Here is a 22918-nt window from a genome sequence, read left to right as displayed (position 1 = left end):
TCTCCCCACTCATGGAATTCTCCCCCCTCCCGTGGATTCAACCCCGCTCACCAAGGTTAGGATGGCATGCCTAGTCCCGTGTTTCCTATATCCATGGTAGCATTCAAGAATAATTATGGGAGGGAATTTCAGAAATGTAACACACATAACCTCAAAATACACACCACACATCAAATTTAGCAAAATTAAATTATTTTTTCGAAGTAACCTACAACAATGTCCCAAATTTTAAAGACAAAATCATTATTCTTGTAGGAAAAATATCGAGGCAACCAAACGCTGGTAAAATCGGTAATTTTCTAAGTATCCCATGCCCTTAAAGTAATCAACCCGGTAATAAGCGTTGAATTCACAAAAATGAAGAATTTGTATTCCTATTAATACGCGATTTTTCCTCCGTCTAAAAATCCCCCAACGGGAACAGAAAAAGTGCAAATCCTATTCCTCTCAATCGACTTAGTGAAATTTAACGAAAACATTTATTTAACCTATTTTTCATTATTAAATCTTTTTACAGCTTATAAATTCGAAATATATTCAAATTTATATTTATTTATATTTTAATAATTTATTTAAACGTCTTAAAAAATGCATCAACAAAATCTATTTGAATGTGTGAATTAAAATAAATTTAACTCTAGACAGGCGGACTTCAATTGATGAAAATTAAATTTTCAAAACTTTTGTTCCACATAAAGGAATTAAAACAATTTATTACACATATGCTGTGAACTTATTAGAAGGAATTAAACAGTCTCAAAAACTGAACACTTTTGGGGAATAGAAGACATCTTTGTGAGGTTATCTGTCGGTACAATTACAAGGAATTAAATATATTGAAAACACGTTCTCTTTTGGGGAATAAGATCCTATGCAGCGGCCTCTATGGAAATAGAAATAAATACGTTTCTGAGATATCTTATTCTTACAATGACATTTTAGACAGATGGAAAAATCGCGCATTCAAAATAATAGAATAATCTTCACTTTTACGCTGAAATCTTAAAATATTAATTTTTCTCTATTCAACGCTTATTACCTGGAAAACTTAAATGCTACTTAAAGCACCCAAATTAGAACTCTTCTGAAATTTAAGCTATTAAAATTGATCAGATTAAAAAATTCAGTAGCCGACGATTCAGTTGAACAATTTTAGATTTTTAATTAATCTCTTTTAATCACGATTCTTAAATCTAATTTATTGAATTTGATCATTTGAAACCCCGGGCTTCAAAATTTCGGTAATTATATAATTTTCGGAATTTAATAAATTCGGTCATTTAAGTTTTCAGAAGTTTTCTAGTTTCGTTAATTTTCACTTTCAGAATATTGAAATTTTTTAAGCATACCTTATACCATCCTATATATTAATTTAAAATTATTTAAATTTTTAAAGTCAAAATCTGCAATTCTTTAATTTTGAACAGATTCAGAATCATCCTGCACATAAAATCAAATTATTGTTCAATTTTAAATACTCGAACTGTACGCATTGTAAACTGAATGATATCATAATTGAAAAAATTAACAATGAATTTAACATAAAAAAAGGTCGAAATCGAACATATTTAAAATTACACTATATCAAGTAGCATAACATTTATGGTATTTCAAGTAATAGGAACAATTATTCTTCTAGAAATTTGTAAAATTTCCAGCCAAAAAATAAATTCACTGTCACATTCCGCATTTTCCCGGCCTTAAACAAATTCCTGGTTTCCGGGTCCTGTGACCGACCTGGAAAAAGGAGAATAGGAAAGAAAGAATGTAGAAAACGTGACTCGCTCACAGACATGGCATTCAATAAAAATGTCACGGAAATGATGAAATGAATTAATCACAAAGAGAGAAACCCAGCCTGATTTGGGGTGAGAAATAAGCAAACATAAGACTTTTCTCAAGCCTCCAAGGGCGGAATAGTTGATCCTACATTTTCTACTTCAATCTTCCCAATTAACGTAATGAATTAATTAAATTTCCAGAAAAATGGATGCTTCAGTTTATCATAAAACGTATAATAATTACTTTTGCTACAATAATAAAAAAAGAAGACTATAGGATTGCAACAGAGGACTGTTTAAAAATTAGGAGTAAGAGTACAAAACATGATAATTCCATTTATGTTCATTTCTCAATAAATAAATAAATAAAAGGTTTACCTTAAAGACGAACAGATATTCAAGAAATATGAACATAGATTTACATAGATGACAGAATCTGCATGAATACCTTAATCACAACAATGATTTTACTTCATTTATTACCGTTTTTGCTTAATAAATCAAAATAGATTTATACAGTTTTGCTTCCTGATAAAAATCGTATAGGAAACTGAAATTCTGATGGACTTGAATTCTTTTCATATCTATGATATCGTTTAAATTAAATTGCAATTACGATTTTGTTTAATTATTTTTCTGAACTAGAAAAGGCGATTTTTTCTTTTTAACATTTGTTCAGTGGGCAGAGGGACATTCAGATGAAAGGAGGAACTTTTTATTTTCAGTTTGGTACTGAATTGGAAGAGGTATATGTTTTATTTTTATTATTTTTATCAATGTAAGTTGAAAGCGAGGATTAATTTTAATTTAGAGCATTAAAAATCTTAGCTTGGATTTATATTCTTAACCAGAAATCTTTGGACTGTTAAATTTTAAAAATATCTAATTTTCCAAATTAGCGGAACTTAATTTAAATTTTTCAATTGGAAAGCGTTAAAAGCTTCTATTGCATACGTGTAAATTTTTAAATGATCTAAATTTAAATTGAAAAATTAATCACGAATGTTGTAAATTTTTATTTTATTTTTAAGTCGTGTAAAATTAATAATTATTCAAGAACCCCTGAAAAGTCCCAAGTGTTAATTATATAATCGAATTAAAAAAATTCAGACAATAAAAAATGTAAAAAAGAAAACGGCCGAACTTATCAAACATCCGACATTTAACAATAGAAAACACAGGAAAATTCCCGTCTTTGAAATTTTCACAATCAGTAAAAAATAACACAATAAACTGTCGGGAATTTTAAATTCTAGGCAATTTTCTATTTTGTATATTTTCTTTGTTGGGAATTTTACAGTGTCGGGATTTTCATTTTTCGGAATTATTCAGTCGCCTCATTGCTCATTTTACAGGGACAGTAAATTATGGGTAAATGTTAAAAAGTTGTTCTTTTTCAATTTAAAATGAAATAGGTTAAATTGGAACATTTTAGGCTGAATAAATATTTGAATAGAATTTCAAATGGTATACAAGCGTTTAGTTATAAATCTATAAATTGGAAATTATTTAAAAAATTTTAACAGTTTATGAAGTTTTGATTGGACGTTTACATTAGTTTAACTACTGAGGCTTTCGATTTGAAACAGTACAACTTTTAACGTTTAAATATGTAAATTGTTTAATTTTGAACAGATTCAGAATCGCCTTTTAAAATCAATTATTGTTAAATTTTTAATACTCGAAGTACAGTTTCATTTTATAAAATATTAAATATTTTAATTCTATTTACAGTTGTATGTTGTATCCAACATTTTTTATTTTAAACGATTTTAATTTCTAATTCTTCAATAGATTCATGTTATTGTTTAGGTATTGAAAACAAAATTTTAACGCCCATTAAATATTTTTAATAGGGCGGCCGTTTTAATTCAGGAAATAATTCCCGGTCATTTTTGGTACGCAAAACTTGGTCACGATAATTAGAATTAAAAAAATTCCCATTCTTAAAGCTTCATAATTTTCTTCAGTTGAAGCAATACTTTCGATAAATTTAAGCTTACAAAATTTGTAAATCAACCATTTTTTATTAAAACGCGAAATAATTCACACCTATAAAATTGAAGATTTTAACACTTTTCAATTGAAGACAAATGAACAATAATTCTACATTTAATGACAACATTTAATTATTAAATGTTGCTAAAATGCGAAATTTTTAATTCTAAACTTTAAAGGATACAACGAATTCTGGATAGAAAATAAATATCCACGTCATAATTTGCAATGCTTTCAATTGAAGCATAAATCATTTAATTTGTATATTTTGAAAATCATATTATAATTTTAAGCAATTTTAAATTAGAAAAACTAAAACTTGAATTTCGAATTGTCGAATTGAAACTTTTGATTTTATAAAGTTTATATCTGAAAAATATTTTTAGGTCAAATTATTAAATAAAAGCATTATTCGGGCATCTGTCGACGCAAAAATTCATTAGTCTCAATGCGAGTCCTCTTAATTCGGAACTTATCATTTTAGCAACATTTATAATTAATTGATAAATGTTTTAATTTTTTAGAACAAATTTAATAAACACATGCATTATTTGTGCACCTGCACGGAGAATAATAGATATTGAAAAGCATTTATTAAAAACTTTGAAATTTAACCATAATATATAGATATTACGGCATACTATCTAATATCTTCTATTCAACATACAAAATATTAAAGGGCAATATCTGTTTATATTGAAAGTATAAAATATGTGATATTAACGGTTAATATCTAAGATATTAAAAAAGCTAAATTTTTTCGGAGCAAGGTCACTGACGTGTGGTGTGGCGACAAAAGATTTTGTCTGTATCTTGAGCTTTCATCGTGTGTATTGTGGTTTTTCTTATATCTATTGCACTATAAGTTTTGGTGGGAAATAGATTAAATGTTTTTGGATATGTTATAATTTTCTCAAGAAAATGAGGACTCAGTTACAGGCATCTTTCATATTAGCCTTGAACAGTGTGTTATCTGCTTAACACAAAAATCGCATAATTATGCAAAAAGGCGAATGCTTGAGGATTCGGATTTTCAAAACAGAGGACTACGATATTAACATTCTTTTGCACTTTATAGAAAATGGCATGTTTACAGGTAATTTTTGCACAATTAAAAAATATTTCTTGAATATCTTTGATTCTGCCCTTTAATATCTTGGATATTGTCAGTGAAAATCTTCTTTTTAATATCTACGGATGCTCTACTTCAGTATCTAGATTTCTGTCCCATAGTTAAATCGCTAAGATATTACCTATTAATATCTAGATAGTCTGTGCTGACATCTATTTTTCTCCGTGTGTAAACGGAAAAATGCATTTTTTTGGATGTCAGTTCTTTTAATTGGGAACTTCATGATAATTTCAGCAACATGCATATTGAGTCGATATTTGTACATTTCCCGGCAGAAATATTTTTCAGGTTTTTGAATTTATCAATGAGTTCTTAATTGAAGGGACAGATTTTTTTTAAGTCGACAAACCCCCGAATAATGCATTTGTTTAAAAAAAATACAATTTAGGAACTAAGTATGAGTGTTGTTTAAATTTCCATTGACTTCCCAATTAAAAAGACTAACAGTGAAAAAAACACATTTTTCCGCGAAACAAAAACCCGAATAATATGCATCTTTTATAGTATTAACAAGGAATAATCTTAAGAGAAATTTTCTCCACTATAAAATTGTTGCCATCAAAATTTTTTTACAAAGAAACTTTTAAAAAAACAGTAAAATGATTGAAAATGATAGAAAACACACTTTCAACAAATAATTAGTGTATAAATTTTGGTTTTGTTTATTATGACAGGAAAGTTAAATAGAAAAAATGAAAAATTTTTTGGACACATTTATTTATTTATAAAAAATTTAAGAACTAAATAAAAAATCAAGCTCTACAATTCTCGAGAGAAATTTATCAGCTTTTTTCAAAAATTATCACGTACAAATAGTTCAATATTTGTGGGCTGTACGTTATTATGAAACGAAAAAAAGTTATTTTTTCTCACTATGCAGCGATTACTCTATTAAACCAAGATTTGGACAAGATAGAATTTATTTTTGTAAATCAGTGTTTAATAAAGTCCAAAATATGCAGAAACCATGGGTAACTCGTATTTTCCTTCAAAAAATGGATTTATGTTTTGTTCACCCACTACTGAAATTTGAACAAATAAACAACAAGCACGCCAACTTTAATTTCCATGATTCTCTTTTTCAAGAACCTCAGACCTTTTCTTAACAAAACTTCCCGCGACTCCTAGATTATCGATTGAAACCCAGAAGTTTAAGCAAACGTCAAAAACATTTCTGACCTAGTACAAAGACCCTCCACTGCCCTAGACTAGAGGGAATAAAAATAAAATAACCCACGCACAATAAAGTAGGAGAATCAGGAAGGAAACTGCGAAAGGAAGAAAAAATCCTGCTCCCGCCCAAGGTACACACTTTTGACATTTTACGTCCGGCGTCTTTCGTGGCCAAACACTGTGCATGTCGATTGTTGTCGACCCTCATTGTCACTTAAGATAAAAATCGTGTTCCAGATCCTCGAGATAAAAACACAAGTTTCACGCCTGTGACGAATTCCCATATCGAAAATATAAATTCTCGGGTGACAACTCACACAGGCCCAAGTTCCTGGAAATCTCGATCCGATACCTACGACTATAGGTGCCTTCGCACTCGCAAATTTTGTCTCTCACTTACCTGTGCATTTTTCGGACTTGGGCGTTGACGCCATCATTCTCCCGTCTCTCGTTCTCGCCAAGCACAACACTATCTCATTTTCGCGACCGGCAGCCCTGTAATCCACGCACTAACCGCGATTTAAATCTAATGTAAACTCGACGTGCACCGCTACATTTTCGTTTGTCAACCATTTTCATCTGATCGAGCTCGCATCTTCCATCTAGTGGCGAGTGTCAAAACTCGACGAGAGTGCACGAGAACGAAGAATGGAGCAAGAGCAAGTACGCCCTGGCTTGTTTGACATTTCCGAATTTTCCACCCAAAAAGTTACAAGCAAGCGAGTTATTTGGAGTTCCTGAGGTTTACTGACCTGAATTTTCTGGGGAAAGCAAGAGTGAATTATTTTTCTGAAAAAGGACGGAAAATAGAGGGCTAATTAGGGAGAATATAGTGCATGGAAAGAGTGTACAGTCTGAGCAAGTAAAGCACGTGGTGTAGTGTACACTCGGGACAATAAGTGTTCGAATAATAACAATAATTACTTGCATTTGAAGTTCTGGGAACTTTTATTTTAAGTGGATTTTGAAAGGATTTGTAAATTGAAAGGAACTTTTGGACTTGAGTTCTTGATGGACCGACTTTGAGAAGGTGTGCACTTTTTAACCCAATTTTATTTGTTTCTTTTCCTATCCCTCGATCTATTCACTTACTGAAGTAGTATCTATCTTTTCCTATCCTTTAGATTATCTTTCTAGTTCGAATCTCAGTAATTTTTTATCTCTTTCCCGATACCTTTCGTGACCTAGAGGACTCTTATCTTTTATACTCCTTAGCCAGTCTACCTATCCATTAAGAATTTCCATCTTGATCGTCTATATTTCGCAACCGAGAACGCTTTCTTTTCCATACTCCATTAAGTCTCTTTAACATAAATTTCAATTTTTGTCTATCGTACTTTTGTCATTTTTATATTTTTAATTTTTTTTTCTATCTCGTATCTTCTGGAATTTTTCACGAGAACCTTGAATTGATTTTTTTTTTTTGAAATAGTTATTTTATTGAAATTAAAATTAAAATTGAATTAAAATTTTTTACTCTATTCTGAAAGAAACCTCTCTTTTAGAAGACATCTTGCTACTGAAAAGTTTTTTATTTATCAATATATAATTTCCTTTTGGTCCATTACAGAATAAATAAAGAGATTTCTAGGCATCTTTTGTAGACTTTATATCAATTATTTTATACTTTGCAAGGAACAGACTTTAATATTGTACATCATTCTATACATTTTTAATTTCATCTCAGGTGATATAGAATTTTAAAGTATACATTTTCATGAGACATTTAACTTACAAATTATAAAAATTATTTTATCAATAATAATTAATAATAATTAATTAATTATCAAAGATTTAATAAGGATTTCGAATATTTCCAAAGATTTTAAAAGTTTCAAAAGATTTCAAAGATTAAAAATTTTTTTAATAGGTAATCAACCAGATTTCTTAGATTTCAAAAGATTTTACACAGAAAACAAATATTCAACATTTTGAAAGTTAAGATCGATTTCAAAAGGTTTCAAAACGTTTTAGAGGATTTAAAAAGATTTCAGAAAAAAATATTTCAGAAGATTTTACAAAAATTTCACAAAAAAACAGATTAGAAATATTTTCATGTTTTCAATTTAATACAAAAGATTTCACGAATATTTGCAATATTTCATAAAGATTAGAAATTTTAAACGAAAATGGAATATTTTAAACGATTTCAAATATTTAAATTATTTAAAACGTATACGAAAGTTTTCGAAAATGTTTCCAAGATGTTAGGCTATTTAAAAAGGTTTTAACAACTTTGAGATGTCAAAATATGTCAATAATTTTTAATGAACAGAGAATATTTCACAACAAAGGTTAAAGAAAGCTTTTAAAAACATTTCAAAGATTTCATGAACATATCATAAAAATTTCAGATTTTAAAAATGTCAAGGATTTTTAATATTTTACAAAAGTTTTAACAGATTCAAAAAGATTTGATATAAATTTCAAGATTTCACATAGGGGCCATTCACAAAATACGTGATAGGTTTATGGGTGGATGGGGGTCTGCCGAAGTATCATTCTCCATGTTAAGACTGATGGAAAAAGTATCACGCAGAAGGGGGGGGGGGGTCATAAGTTTCTGAAAAATGTATCACGTATTTTGTGAATGGTCCCATATACATTAGGTACTTCGAGAGATTTTTAAGAATTCATAAAGATTTCAAGGATTTCAAAGACGACTTATGTTCGCAAAAAATTTAGAAGTTGTTTATTTATGGCTCTGCTTTCTTTAAAAATTATTGGCCAATAAAAAGTGAAATGGCTCATTTTTTAGATCTTAAAAAAACGTTTATTTCATTATTATAAAAAAGGAGATCTGGAAAAATTTGACTTCTTGACCTGGAAAACCTGGAAAAACCTTGAATTTCGTGCCTAAGAATCGCTGGACACTCTGATCTCGTGTTATATCTTTCGCGCCAGATTACTCATCTTTTTCTATCTCTCTCAAGTAAATTTCAATCTTTGTCTATCTCTTTCATGGCTGAGAAGTGAGTGCTCTACCTTTTTATATGCTTCATGACCGAGTACTTGTACATATCTATTTCTTTCCCTCAATATATCTCTGTACTGCAAATTTTAATCTCCTAAATATATTCTCAGCTATACTATCTGAGGAAGAGAGAAAATAGATATACCTACAAAATATGACCTTTTGATCGGAATAAAGAGAAGGTGTTATTTTTACTGAAATTATTACAATTATTATAATTTATTATAAAATGCAAATATTTATTAGCACTTATTGTTGTAACATTCAAACGAAAGGCTGAACAAATTGCAAATCTAAATTGAACTTAGATTTTTTTATAGTTCCACATCTTCTTCATGGTCGCTTCTGGCATCATGCCTTTTATTGATCGCCCCATGTCATGTTTACTTTCCATAAGTCATATTCTTGACGGTGGGTATCTCATCTAATTCAGACGAGCTTTAAGTCATAAGATCTTAAGTAAAACTTAAACAAGAAGATACTATAGCAGAGGATCAGAAACAGAAAAAGGGATAGAGAAAGGGATTGAAAAGGATAGGCGGGAATTGAGAATGACAAAGAAAAAAAGATTGACGTGGATAAATAAAGGATACGATGTGATAGAGAAGAGGGGATTGAAAAAATAGACGTGAATTTAGATTAACAGAGAAAAGGGTAATGAAAAAGATAGACTTGAATTAAGGTTGACAAAGGGATAGAAAAAGATTGATGTGAATAGACAGATGATAGGATGAGATAAAGAAAACGGTATTGAAAAAGATAAATGTGAATTTATATTGAGAAATAGATAGAAAAACATAGACGTTGGTAGACTTATGATAGGATTATAGGATTGACAGAGAGATAGAAAATGTTTGACGTGGATAGATAAAGGGCAGGATGAGATAGAGAAGAGGGCATTGAAAAATATATACGTGAATTTATATTGACAAGTAAGCAGAATGGGATAGATTTTCTCTATCTTCTTATATCATAAAGATTGAAAATTATTTTAAAATATAGGATTTCAATCTTTTTCCTTTCAGCGGGGATATTAAGGGTTGCAGCTTTAATATATTTTAATATTTTTAAAATTGGGAATGGTTAAACTCCGGTACGCCACCTGGTGACAACATTCTGAACTAGAAAGAATAGGTACAATTTTAAATATGCAATTTAATGGGTGTATAAAAGTGTTTTAACGACCATTTTGTGGAATGTAAAGTATTTATTGAATTCTAAATATAAGTCTTTCTCAATCGTTTTGAATGCAAGCCTTCTTACCTGATAAGCAACTCCAATTTTTGTTATTGCAGAAAGTCGATTCTCCAAATATTCTACAATAAAATAGTACCAAGTACTTTTGAAATCACCCCACCATGGGTAATTCTGGATTAAAGCAGCACTACGACACAGCGAAGAAAACTGGAACCTTGACCCTCTCAAAAAGGAAATTGGACGAGTTTCCACCAAATTTGAGAGCCCTTGCCCCATTATTACGAACATTAGACCTCTCGGAAAATAAATTTCTGCATCTTCCTTCAGAATTAAAGGATTTCACTTTACTCAAGCAGCTAAATATCAGCCATAACAGACTGACAGACCTCCCGGAAGAAATGGGAGCCCTGGTGAAACTTGAATGCCTAAACGCTTCTTCGAATCAATTAAAAATGTTGCCATTTTCTTTATCAAATTTAACACATTTGAAGCAAGTGAATCTCTCTGATAATTGCATAAAAGAATTTCCTTTCATGTTCTGTGGACTGAAACATTTGGACGTTTTGGATCTCTCAAAAAATAAGTTGACGGATGTTCCAGATGCGGCTTCAGGACTTCATGTGACTGAACTTAATCTGAATCAAAACCAAATTTCGATTATTTCGAGAAAATTGGCTCAGTGCTCGAGACTGAAGACTTTGAGGCTGGAGGAAAATTGTCTGCAAGTTCATGCAATCCCTGTCACGATTTTAAAGGATTCCAAGGTCTCGATTCTGGCCCTGGATGGAAATCTTTTCGAAATGAAGCAATTTGCTGACCTGGATGGCTATGAGCAGTACATGGAGCGATATACTGCTGTTAAGAAGAAGATGTTTTGAAAATAGTCACGTATTAATATTGTGAGAATGGTTGAGAATGTTAAACAAGTCCAGTGAAGTTAAATAAGTCGTACGAGATGTTTTACTTTCAATTCTTTGGATTTCGACTTTAATGAAATTTCTACTTATACCCTAAACTTGGATAATTATTTCTGATGAAATTTCTAAGACGCCTTTTGTCTAATAAAGATCTTATAGCTTTTTCACTTTTATTAACTTATTACCTATTGTTCGCCAGTATTATGTAGATTTTTGTTTGTTTATAGATTATGTGTGTGAATTGGTAAAAAATAGTTCATATTGAACAGAAATGATGTGTATGTATATGTAACATGTGTGTTATCCTTATAAATGTGAATGTGATGTACATAATTATATAAGATGGAACCACTGATCCCTCACATCAGAATATATTATTTATTTTTTGTTAAATTGTATTTTTTTAATCGCCCATGTAAAAAAAGATACCATTGAAATCAATTAAATATAATTCTGATTGTAAACTTTGAATGCTACATCTTCTTCACACTGTATTTCAATGAAGGTATGGGAAATGTCTTTATTTATTTTTTGACCGCGAATTTTACAAGTTTTTAGCAGAAAAATCGATCTAACCTCTTGAAATATCATAAATTGTATATCACATGATATGATGCAATTTAAAACAAGTTTTATTTCAACTTTTTTTAAAAATTTGTGATTCAATTCTTCGCTTTTTCAATTATTTAATTATTCAATTTACAATGTGCACCTCTAAAATCATTTACTATCAAAATTTTCCATTTTAGGTACTGTTTTTTAATATTTAATTAATTAAAAATGAATACCGTTGGAAATTGAAATTTTTCAGCATAAAATGTATTAAGTCGGCCAACTGTAAACGTGTAAGTATATAAATAAATCAATTATTTTTTTAATTAAACGGTAATTTAAGTATTGAAAATTAGACAATAAAAGATTTTACATAGTGAATCTGAATATATTAAAAATTAAGCAATGTAAGCTTCCGATAGAAACTTTAAAAACTACTTTCAATTTTTAAATAATTTCAAATTAATAGATGAAACGCTTTTATTAAATTTCAAATCATATTCAATTGTTATTTCAGTGTAAAATATGCAATCTTAAACCGTTCCATTTGTAAATTTTTAATTGAGAACAAGAGCAATTTTTGTAATGTTATTTTTTAAATTGTTCTACTATTTAATTTTTGAGTGAAATGATTAAATTTTGTTGTATAGAAAACAGTTAAACTAATATTTATTATTATTAAATTATTCATTCAGAAAAAAGAGTAATCTTAAGAGATATTGAAAGGCTTTCAAATGATTCAAACTTTTAAAAAATTCTAAACAAAATATAGACGTTTAAAGATTTAAAACTACAACTTGGACGCTTTTTAAGAATTTTTAAAGGTTTTAAGACCATGCAAAATTTTGCTTAAGATTCCTGGGAAAATTTTGAATGATTTTTTATTCTGCAAAATTAATGTCAAAATAATATTTTTTAATATTAAAAACAGATCTTTATAAATAAATAATAATTGAACAATTAATAATTTAGAAAGAACTCAAGTAAGTTTGAGAAATGTTTAGAGGTTTTGAACAGATTCAAGAATTGAAAATATTTTAAACCATTTGAAATAAAATGTAAATTTTATTTAAGATCGAAAGGAAATCCATTTTCTTATGAACAAACATATGCAATGAAATCAGAACATGAAAGGTAGTTTAGGAATCCAATTTTAAATTGTGAATTTTTTCATGCTCTGATTATTTTGATTGACAATAATTTTTACCTCAATTACTTGAAAGAAATCTTTTCATTTAAATCTTGTGTAAAGAATATTACCAATTTTAGAAATGTATACATTTTTTTATTGTTTTTATTCCTAGTTGGAAACTGCAATAATCTAAATAGATTAATTCTCAATCAACCACAAAAATGTAATAATGTATCTTTTTAATAGTTTTCAACAAATTTAAAAGAAAATGTAAATTTTTAATAATTTTTTATTTTAAAAAAATAATAATTTCAAGAGAATATTAAAAAATATTTTTAACCAAATTTGTGTGTACCGGGAATATTGAATATGTAGGAGACTACATCCTACAGTAGATAATCCTTAATTATAAGCACAAATCTAAGTAAAATAATGGATTTCAATTTTAATATATTAACACGTATTGCGTCTTAGATATTAATTTTATTAAATAAATTATTTGACATCCAGTAGTATTTTTAATTAATGATTATACTGTATAGGGTGTTCTCTATTTTTAAGATACAATTCCAAAATAGTCAATTGCAATTTTTTATTTCAAAACATCCGATTAAAATAGCCGAAACTTTGATATGCAGCTAGTTTTCCTGTGGATCTGTAATCTCTTTTTTTTTTTTTGAACGAGAAATGTCTAAAATCCTTTTTAGATTATAAATCAAAAATGTTAGCACCTTTAGCTCTATTCTTACAAAGGTCGTAAATAAATCAAGCTTCCCTTCAACTTTGGGGGATTAAAAATGTTAAATCCCCAAAAGTCATGTTCCTTCAATTTAGTTGTAAATTACAAGTGCTTAGAAATCCGTTGACAATGAGATCGGTCACCAAATAATTTACAACCACCAAGAGTCGTAAAAGGGGAGTTTTAGGGTCTTCGAAACGTAAACAAAGTAAGTATACGCTAGCGCCACAGACGTGAGTGTACTGACCTACGAAAAAAGTACTACTTTAGTCAGTTATTTGCAAAATTTTTGCATAAAAGTATCACTGGTAATGGAATTTAAAGTGTCATTATTTTTTAAGAATTAAATGAAAATTCCTTAGGTGTTGAGGCGTACTGGAAATGACGAAATTAACAATGTTTATGTTAGGTCTGTGTTCTGGGAGACGGCCAGGAGCGTATTCAGTATTTACTTATATTTCAAAATCTATAGTTGTATTTTCATACAGCCGTATAAAGCTTGATATGCGGAGGGTTTAGGTTCCCAATTTTTAATTAATTTTTCAAATTCTGCAATCCATAATTTTGTATGAAAAAAAATTGCACGGGAAATTTTAGTCACCTCAATAATCCGAAGAATAACTTCGGGAAACGGCTAGTTTCACCTAATCACCTTCTTTATGCTGCTAATGTAGAACAAATGATTTTAAAACTTTGAATATGGGATATATTAAATTCGCCATTTTTTTATTTGGGCCGAAATCAGTATAAATGAATGAAAATTTGTAACAAATTTTCTGTACAAATTGCCCGATTTTTTCGGTAGTCATACTCACAGGAACTGAATTTTATTTAATACTATTATAACTCTCAAATTAAAATATATGCTATAATTTTAAGTACATACTATATAATATATAATTAAAAATCAAAAGTTAAAATAAATATTAAAATAGCTCCACGGGCTTTCTTATCATTTTAGTTTTAATAGGCTATAAGTAATCAGGAACTTTCATTTAAATTTAAGATTTTATCCCTAGAATTAGAATTCTTAGAACTAGTTAATGTTTGTAATTGAAAATTTCTCAACTCGATTAGTTTACTTATGAATGGTAATTGTTTAAAATTTAAAAAAAAATTATTAGGGAGTTAAATTTTTGAAGATTTATAATTGAAAACTATTCCATTTTAAAAATTAACAAATAAAAATTCTGAAAGTTTGTTGATTTTAGAAATCCAAACTCAAGTTTGTAGTTCTAAACCTTATTCCAAATTGAAAAAATTTAAATGTGAATCATCAAAATATCGAAAGTTTTTATTTTAAATTGCCAACATTAAAGACTTTTCAATGTGAAGGATTTAAAATTATGAAGGATTAAAATGGAAAATTCTTGAATCTTAAAAATATATAATTATAAATGATTTAATTTTTAAGAGTTATATTTGATAGGTATGTAATTTTGAACATTTTTTAGAATAATCCAATTTTCACGATTTACAATTGAAAATTCTTTAATTTTTAATATTTATAATTGAAAAATCTTTCATTTTCGAGATGTATAAATGCAAAGTATTACATTTTGATAATTTTGGATATCAAACGTCAAGTTTTCAACGTCAAATATTCAAAATTAAAGATATTTCAAATGTATATAATCAAAATTACATAATTTTTAATTGTAAATTTGTCAAAATTAAAAGCGCTTCAATTTTAAAGATTTTCAATTTAAAGACCTATAATTTTGAAGATTACCAATTGAAAATTTTCAATTTGAATGGTTCAAAGTTTAAAAAACTACAGCTTCAAAGATTTATAAAGAAAATTCTTAGATTGTGATGATTTCAATGTTTTCGAATATCAAAAGTTAAGAAATTTTTATTATAAATCTTCCTAATTGATGACATTTTCAATGTAAATTATAAAAATGCTAGGATTTTGAATTATAAAACTTGAACCTTGCATAATTTTTAATTGAAAAATATTCAATTTTTGTAACAATTGAAATTTTTCAATTTTAACGGTTTGCAGTCTAAATATCTCAAATTTGAAAGATTTATAAATAAATGAAAATGCTTAAATTGTGATGATTTAAAAATTAAGAAGTCTTCAATTTTGAATAGTCAATATTTAAAATTCTTATATTTTGAAACTATAGAATCAGGATTTATTCAATGTTCAAGATTTACATTTCAAAGTTATGAAATTTTCAACGTTTTTGAGAATAGTTCAATTATAAATATTTGCATCTAATTTTAAGTGATCCTTATAAGTCAGATAAAAATGAATGTAACGTCGATCTAACGCAATGAAAATTTTATATTCTAATTCAAACTAAAGAATTTCCATACATGAAATTACAAAGAAATCAAATGTCAATTCAATTTCGACATTTTGAATTTCGCGGGCTTTCCTCTAAAATTTTGACAGTTGACGGGCTTAACTCTTGGATTTAAAATTCTTTTCTCTACTTTAAAATGTGAACACATAATAAATTTCAATAAATATAATACTTGTCGAAAATCTCATTTTGTAAAAAAATAGTCGATAATAAAAAATAGTTTCCTCTCAAACTCTAAAGTCTAAAGATTCTAAAAGTGATGGGCTCAGTGAAAAAGAAGTACGCTACTGTGTTTGGATTCAGTGACGAATTCAGTTCGCTTGAACCCGGTGGTACCTAGCAAGTGTTTTCTCGAAGATGGCGGACGGTGCTGATTCGAATTTCTAGGGCACAGGACGAATGTGCGCCGATTTTTCGGCACGTACGTCCATTTGTGAGTCTTCGTGAATTTCGGGAAGTCGGCGAAGGGGTGCGAAACACTTTTGTGTTCCCCGGCTCGCGGACAGAAGTAGCAAAACTGTTTAAAAAAATAGATTTTGCCGCGCGCGAGTGTGTCGTTCGGAGGTGGCGGGGCCCATGGTTGTAAATGGCTGACCGGACTTGGAAAATGAGAGGCAACTATCACGCGTGAACAGGACCTGGGAGCTAAGGTACGAAGGCAGAAATCTCAACATGTCCAGGTTAGAATCTTCACTTTTCTAGAGGTTTTCGGTGACTCAGGATCGTCTACGGGGATCAAACCGGTACCTCGCGAATTCGCAAGGGTTGAACCTCTCGTGATCCGCCTATGTGATTGATTGGGTGCGGGGGGTGGCATATACACTTTTCCAATCGTCCTCGTCCTCGGGTTCGTTCTGCCATGAAAAGTTGACAATTCAAAACTGTATTGCTTGGAGGAGTAAATTAAAGGAATGGAACAGCTGAGATATGAGACTGCTTTTGTACAGGGTCTGAAATTCAAGGGAGCGAGTTGCTTTTTAACGATAATTCGATCATATGGTCACAGCTTCCTTTCGGAGCATTTTCTCACGGTTCTCCAGCCATTGGGAATTTATATTTTTGTTGCTCAATTTTCGAAAAGTTGGAGGATTTTACGAATGTTCGGGGTGTTTTGTGCGTTCAAGGAATACATTTTTCGTCCTGAGCATCATGATTTCGACCGTTGATGTTTGACGAAAATTTTGGAATTATCACTTAGCAAGGCTTCATATTTACTTTTTTCATCTGTTTTATCGTAAATGCATTTTAAGAGATAGAAAAGTTATCGGTTTCAGTGTTTTTCTGGTACCTCTCTTTTTTTAATGCTTATAGAAGTACATGTTTTATCCTCGGTGTATAGAGATCAACATTTTTTAGTTACTCGGAAATATAATGGAAATTTGAAGGAATAAAGTAAGATCTTTGAGTTTTAAGTTTTAGAACATTTAAATGTCTTAATTATTGGCAAAGTTTCTTCAGGTTTTTAACGCAGTACAAAAAAAAAGCATTTGAAAGTACATTTTTTAATCCAACACGAACTTTAAAAACCCAAATTTTGCAACACAATTGCACAAGATTTAAAAAGAATTTATGTTCCTAAAAAAACTGTTAAAAAAAACAAATACTCAATAAAATCAATTTATGTTGCATAATTTTTTTTAAAGTTTGTGTTGGTTTGAAATTGTACTTTTTTATTGTTACAATTAGTTTTTGTAGTAAGAATTATATATAGGAGAAACCACCCTACAGTAAATAATGATTTTAAGTAGATAATCTTAATTAACTGGAAAGCTGACAAATCAGGTTCATTATTTTTTTAGTATAATATTTCAGCAAAGGTACTATATGTTCTGACAAAGATTTATTGCAATATCATTATTAGTTAATGTGTGAGAGCAAGAACTTTATTTTTGAACTGAAAAAAATATCGCCTCGTCTTTATTCATTCTTTTTAAATGAATGGGATATTTTGTTACATGTTTATACATTAGAATAAAAATTAGAGATTTAATTAACAACATTTAATGTTACAAAACGTTATTTCGTTAATATTTTAAAAAATGGTAGAACTTTGACATTAAATCTTCCAACAGTAGATAATCAAAAAATCGACAGTGACTGTCTCACGGTTATTTCAAGTTAAAGGTTGTGTTTGTTTATTTTGTTTCTTGAAGTTTTTAAATTAAAGTTTTTGTAAATGGTAAAAAAACAAGTGTAAATTTTTAATTATTAGAGAGCCCAAAAAACTCATGAAAATGTGTATATCAGGCCTTAATTTTTTCTATAATTTTGAACCACTTACCCCCTCCCCCCTCATCCTCCAAAAGCGTCATCAAAAAATATCCTATGGCTTTGAGGGGGGGGGGGGGGTAGTTCTTAATGTTTCGTATAATGAATCAAGTAGTTGTACGTTTATATTTTCAACCAAAAAGATAAATTTTCAACCAAAGATTATTCATTTTCTACGAAAAAGACCAGTTTTCAATCAAATACATACATTTTTAACCAATTAATTTCATTTTCAACCAAGAAGACTTTTTTCTAAAACGACGGATTTTTAATAAAAATACATAAATTTCCAACCAAATACTTGAACTATCAACCAAAAAGATTAATTTTCTACAAAAAAAAAACGAATTTTCAACAAAACACACAAATAGTTTAATTTTTAAACGGAAAATGTAAATTTTTAAACAAAACTGTAATAGTTCAATTTTCAATGATAAAAAATTAATTTTCAGTAAATAAAACAAATATTCTACAAAGCAGTTGAATTTGCTACCAAATTGTTCAATTTCCAAGACAAGAGGAATAATTTTCTATACAAAACAGTTGAATTTTCTACCGAAAATATGGAATTTCAACAAAAAAGTTCATTTTCAACTAAATAGTTAAATTTTCAGTTTAAACAAAAATTATTTTTTCCCTTCTTTGAATAGCTATTGATATGTTTTTGGAGTTTCTACACTACCTTGAAAACGTAGGAAAACCTAGAAACATCTGTGAATTTTTTTAAAATCCGGGAACCTTTTCAAGAGCCTGCTTAATTTTTTTTTTAAATTGCAATTCAAATTGAATAACAATGATGTTTCATTTGTAAAAGTAGCTTTATTTTACTGTTTTTTTGTTGTTGTATATTCGTTCTTTTTTTGAAATTCATTTTTTTAACTGAAAATTTAACTATTTTATTTTTGGTTGAACGTGGATCGTTTTTAGTTCAAAATGCAAGTATCTGGTTGCAAATTCATATGTATTCTTTAAATTCAATCTTTTTGGTAGAAAATTAATATTCTTGGTTCAAACTTGTTCTTTTCGCTGAAATATCTTTCTTAATAAGAAATTCAACTCTACTTGAAAGATCGTATTTTTTGGTTAAAAAATAATCTTCTTGTTTGAAAACTAATCTATATGGTTGAAAACTCAAGTATTCCAGTTCAATATTTATAATTTTAATGGAATATTAATCTTTTTGTTTGACAATATGACTACTTGGTTGAAATCTAAACTATTTTGTTTAAAATTCATCTTTTTGTTTCAAATTTACCTATTCATTACTATTATTATTATTGTCTATTCATTACTTTAGTTGATTTTTTTTATTGTGGAAAATTATAGTTTTTTAACCAAAAATTAAACTATTTAATTTTTGGTTCGAAAATGGTCATTTTTAGTTCAAAATTCAACCACTTGGTTGAAAATTAGTCTTTTTCAGTTGAAAATTCAACTATTTAGTGCAATGAAAAATTCAAATAAAACATCCTCATTTTATCTTTCTCCATTTTTATTGTCCTTCAAAATGATCTCTTTATGTTTTTAATAATATTATTCGATGATTTCCAACTACATGCTGTATTAAAAGGATTCGCTCGAAATCTTATTTTTCATATAGTAATGTAAGGATTGGTAATTTAAAACTAGATAACTGACTCAGTTCTTCTCTCCCATCTTCTTCTTTTTTGTTTCAATTGTCTAACCTCGAAACTTTCTTTTAAACCGTTTTCTAACCCTATTCATCTTCCCAAAAGTTTTTGAACACCGTAGAATAATAAAATAATTCTTTTTTGTAAGAAAACCCCATTAGCTTTGGCGCAAGAACTAAGATCTTGAAACCCCTACTTTTAAAGCAACGATCGTTGCTTTAAAATCATGAATTAATCTCTTGAAATATCTATCCGTGTCTGGATCCGAAAACTAGTTTCAAGACCCATGAAATTCCAACCTCCAAATTCTTCAATGATTTACTCGGGATTAGTTAAATTTTTCTATTAAAACTTATTGTCTCCTAGTTTTGCAACCCAATATCTCAGGAGTAAGATTTTATTTTTTATTAAAACTAAAAATTGTACTTTTTATCATGAATTGCGACCGAGCCTGTTTTAATTTTAGGTTCTCAGCATTTTGAGGTTCTAAACCTCCACATTCTAATACTCGGAACTGAATACATTTTTTAAATCATACTTTTAAGGCCTCAATTCAGAAAGACTTCAGCTCGGGAGAAAACTTTTGTTTTAACTTTAAATGGCCATTTCGAATTTACAGAATGTTATTTGGCTCTCCTGGAAAATTCCGATTATGTTTGTTATCTACTTCTGTACTTCAACCCTTAAAATTATTTTTTAATTGATATACATATTAAAGTACACAATATTTTTTAGATAACACTTATAAGTGTATTCATATAATTTAAAATGAGATATCTATAATATATTTGATTTATTTAAATTAATTTGGAAAAAAACCTTTCCCGTTGCACTGGCAAAATTTTATTTCTACGGACAAATTTTCTCATTTATACGAAGACATAATTTTGCTAATATTAATAAATCGAAAGGTGGCACGAAATTAGGTTTTTACTTAAAGATTAAGCATCAATTTTCTCTAAAGAAAAATGGTTTATTAACTTTTTTGATGGTATACGTAAATTATGTAGGTTTTATTTTAGGAAACCTGCAATTTAATTCTAAAGTCATTTAGAATTTTTTAATAAATTCGAATTTTTCAATCTTGTAAAGATTTTAAAACATTTTTTTTATATAGAATTTTTAAAATTCTAAACATTATTTGGAAGATTTTGAAGCTAAAATTTTAAATTTCACAAGTTTCAAAAGATTAGAAAAAATTATAGTAAATAAAAGAGATATTAGGAGTTGTACAAAATATAGATAATGTAAAACTTGAAAAGGTTTTAAAAAATCTAAAACAAAGTGTAGATTTTTGAACATTTCGAAGAAAAAGTTCAGAAGCTATTAAGAATTTTGAAAGGTTTCAAGAGAATAAAAAAATGTTCCTAAGATTTCTGGGAAAATTTTTAATGTTTTTTTTTTATTTTGGAAAATTAATTGCCAGAGAATATCTATTTAAAAACCTTTCAAAACATTTAAAAAGTCTTCTAAAATTGTCCAACAATATTCAAACAGATATTAAGGAAATTGTTTGATTACACGGATTTTTTTTTATTTTAGGTAAATTTCAAATCATTTTATAAGATATTTAGATGCTGTCGAAGTTTATGCAGAATTTAAAAATAAAATGAGGAAAAAGTCGAATTATTTAAAAAAATATTCAGAAGGCTTAGAAGTTTTAAAACGATTAAAAGATAATTTAAAACTTAAAAATATTTCAAATAAATAAAAACATAATGTAAGGTTTTGAAGACTACTAACAAAATTTCCAAGCTATTTGAGAATTTTGAAAGTTAAAAAAAAATGTTTTAATTGTTTAAAAAAATTTGGTATATTTCAAAGTTTCTATTTTTTTTATTTTGAAAGATTTAAAACAAAATTAGAAACACCTAGAGTCAGTTTACAAAATATTTAGAAATTCTTCACTTGGTAGAAGTTTCGCCTTTTTGGTTAAAAGTGCAATTGTTTTGGTTCAAAATTAATCTGTTTCGATTGAGGATTCAATTATTTTGTTGGCCATTCATTTTTCCTGTTCGAATTGAACTGTAGTTTCTTAAAAATTAATTTTTGTTGTTGAACGTTTATTTCTTTAGTTGGAAATTGAACTATTTTGAGGATATTTGATATTTACAACCGGAAAAAACGGGAAATAACCGGGAATTTTTTGGGCGAATATTAATAGACACCCTGATATACCTAATATACCTGTTACACCTAATTCGACAGAAGGCTCATTCTTTGTTTTTAGATAAAAGGTACTTTTTAGGTTAAAAATAGATTATTGCTTTTGTTATTTTTTAATTTGCCACTGTTAATAAACGAACGATCTGTTTACCGAAACAATAAAAAACACCAACGATTTCTTGGTTTGTAACTATTTTCTGGGTTTAATTTTTGATTTTTTAAAATAAATTTATTTCAAACTAGGTTTCGATGTACAATCAAACTCGGATTTAATTCCCCCGGATATATCCATTCCGAGAATTGACGCCGTCCCGCGGGTAGGAGTAAAAGGAAATGTGTGGAGTGTGCACTCTATTAGATTTGTTCCCCATCTCCTCCAGCCCCAAAACCGTCGTTATTTCCGAGTTTGACTGTATTTATTAAAAAGAAAGTCATTTTCCAATTTTCTCTAGATGTTTGCTTTAGAGTTAAATAAAGCTGTTTTTAAAAAAGTGGAAAATTTTAAAACCTAGATTTATAAACATTTGTTTTGTTGTTGTAATTTTCTTTAACCCCTTCGTTGGTATTGACGCAAAATGCGTAAATATTCTTTTCCCCTATTTAACTTGCTCCGATTTTGTATTCAAGTCCTACTCAGTGGTTTTTGGGGTTGCTGATTCCGAATCTGAAGTCAAAATTCAAAATGGCGGATCCAATATGGTGGACGAAAATATAAAAAAATGGCTCGATTTGGATCAATCTCGATACTTACGGGTTTTTGGGATCGCTAATTCAGAATTTGAAGTTAAATTTTTGACTTTAGACTTCACATTCGGGTTCAGCGACCCCAAATCCCAGTAAGTACCAAGATTTATCCAAATCGAACCGTTTTTTGTATTGTTGTCCGCCATATTTGATCCACCATTTTGGATTTCCGAATTTTGACTTCATATTCGGATTC

The 22918-nt window shown here is 28.6% G+C and overlaps 3 protein-coding genes across 4 annotated transcripts in view; 2 read left to right on the top strand and 1 right to left on the bottom strand.

Moving 5' to 3' along the window:
- LOC117179375 overlaps positions 1–6652 on the bottom strand; it is a 133876-nt gene extending 127224 nt beyond the window's left edge. The window contains exon 1 of the mRNA XM_033371095.1: positions 6485–6652. Within this exon, the coding sequence (XP_033226986.1) occupies positions 6485–6521 (37 nt within the window). The 5' untranslated portion in view covers positions 6522–6652. The remainder of the gene's footprint in view (positions 1–6484) is intronic.
- Positions 6532–11565, top strand: LOC117179374 (leucine-rich repeat-containing protein 57). Its single transcript, XM_033371094.1, has 2 exons — positions 6532–7114; positions 10354–11565. The coding sequence occupies exon 2, from the start codon at positions 10417–10419 to the stop codon at positions 11131–11133; it is 717 nt and encodes a 238-aa protein (XP_033226985.1). The 5' UTR covers positions 6532–7114; positions 10354–10416; the 3' UTR covers positions 11134–11565.
- Positions 11566–16269: 4704 nt separating this feature from the next.
- The window catches only part of LOC117179371, a 37032-nt gene continuing 30383 nt past the window's right edge, over positions 16270–22918 (top strand). Inside the window, exon 1 of one of the 2 annotated variants that reach the window (XM_033371090.1) lies at positions 16270–16563. Coding sequence is in view for 1 of the 2 variants with exons in the window: in XM_033371088.1 (XP_033226979.1) it covers positions 16586–16593 (8 nt within the window). In the remaining variant the exon portion in view is untranslated. Of the gene's footprint in view, positions 16594–22918 lie in introns of both variants that reach the window. The other variant, XM_033371088.1, reaches the window with a different exon arrangement.

This window comes from Belonocnema kinseyi, chromosome 9 (assembly GCF_010883055.1).
Source record: "Belonocnema kinseyi isolate 2016_QV_RU_SX_M_011 chromosome 9, B_treatae_v1, whole genome shotgun sequence".
Lineage (NCBI taxonomy): Eukaryota > Metazoa > Arthropoda > Insecta > Hymenoptera > Cynipidae > Belonocnema > Belonocnema kinseyi.
The sequence above is the reverse complement of the archived record's forward strand: the minus strand, read 5'-3'. Positions and strand labels throughout refer to the sequence as shown.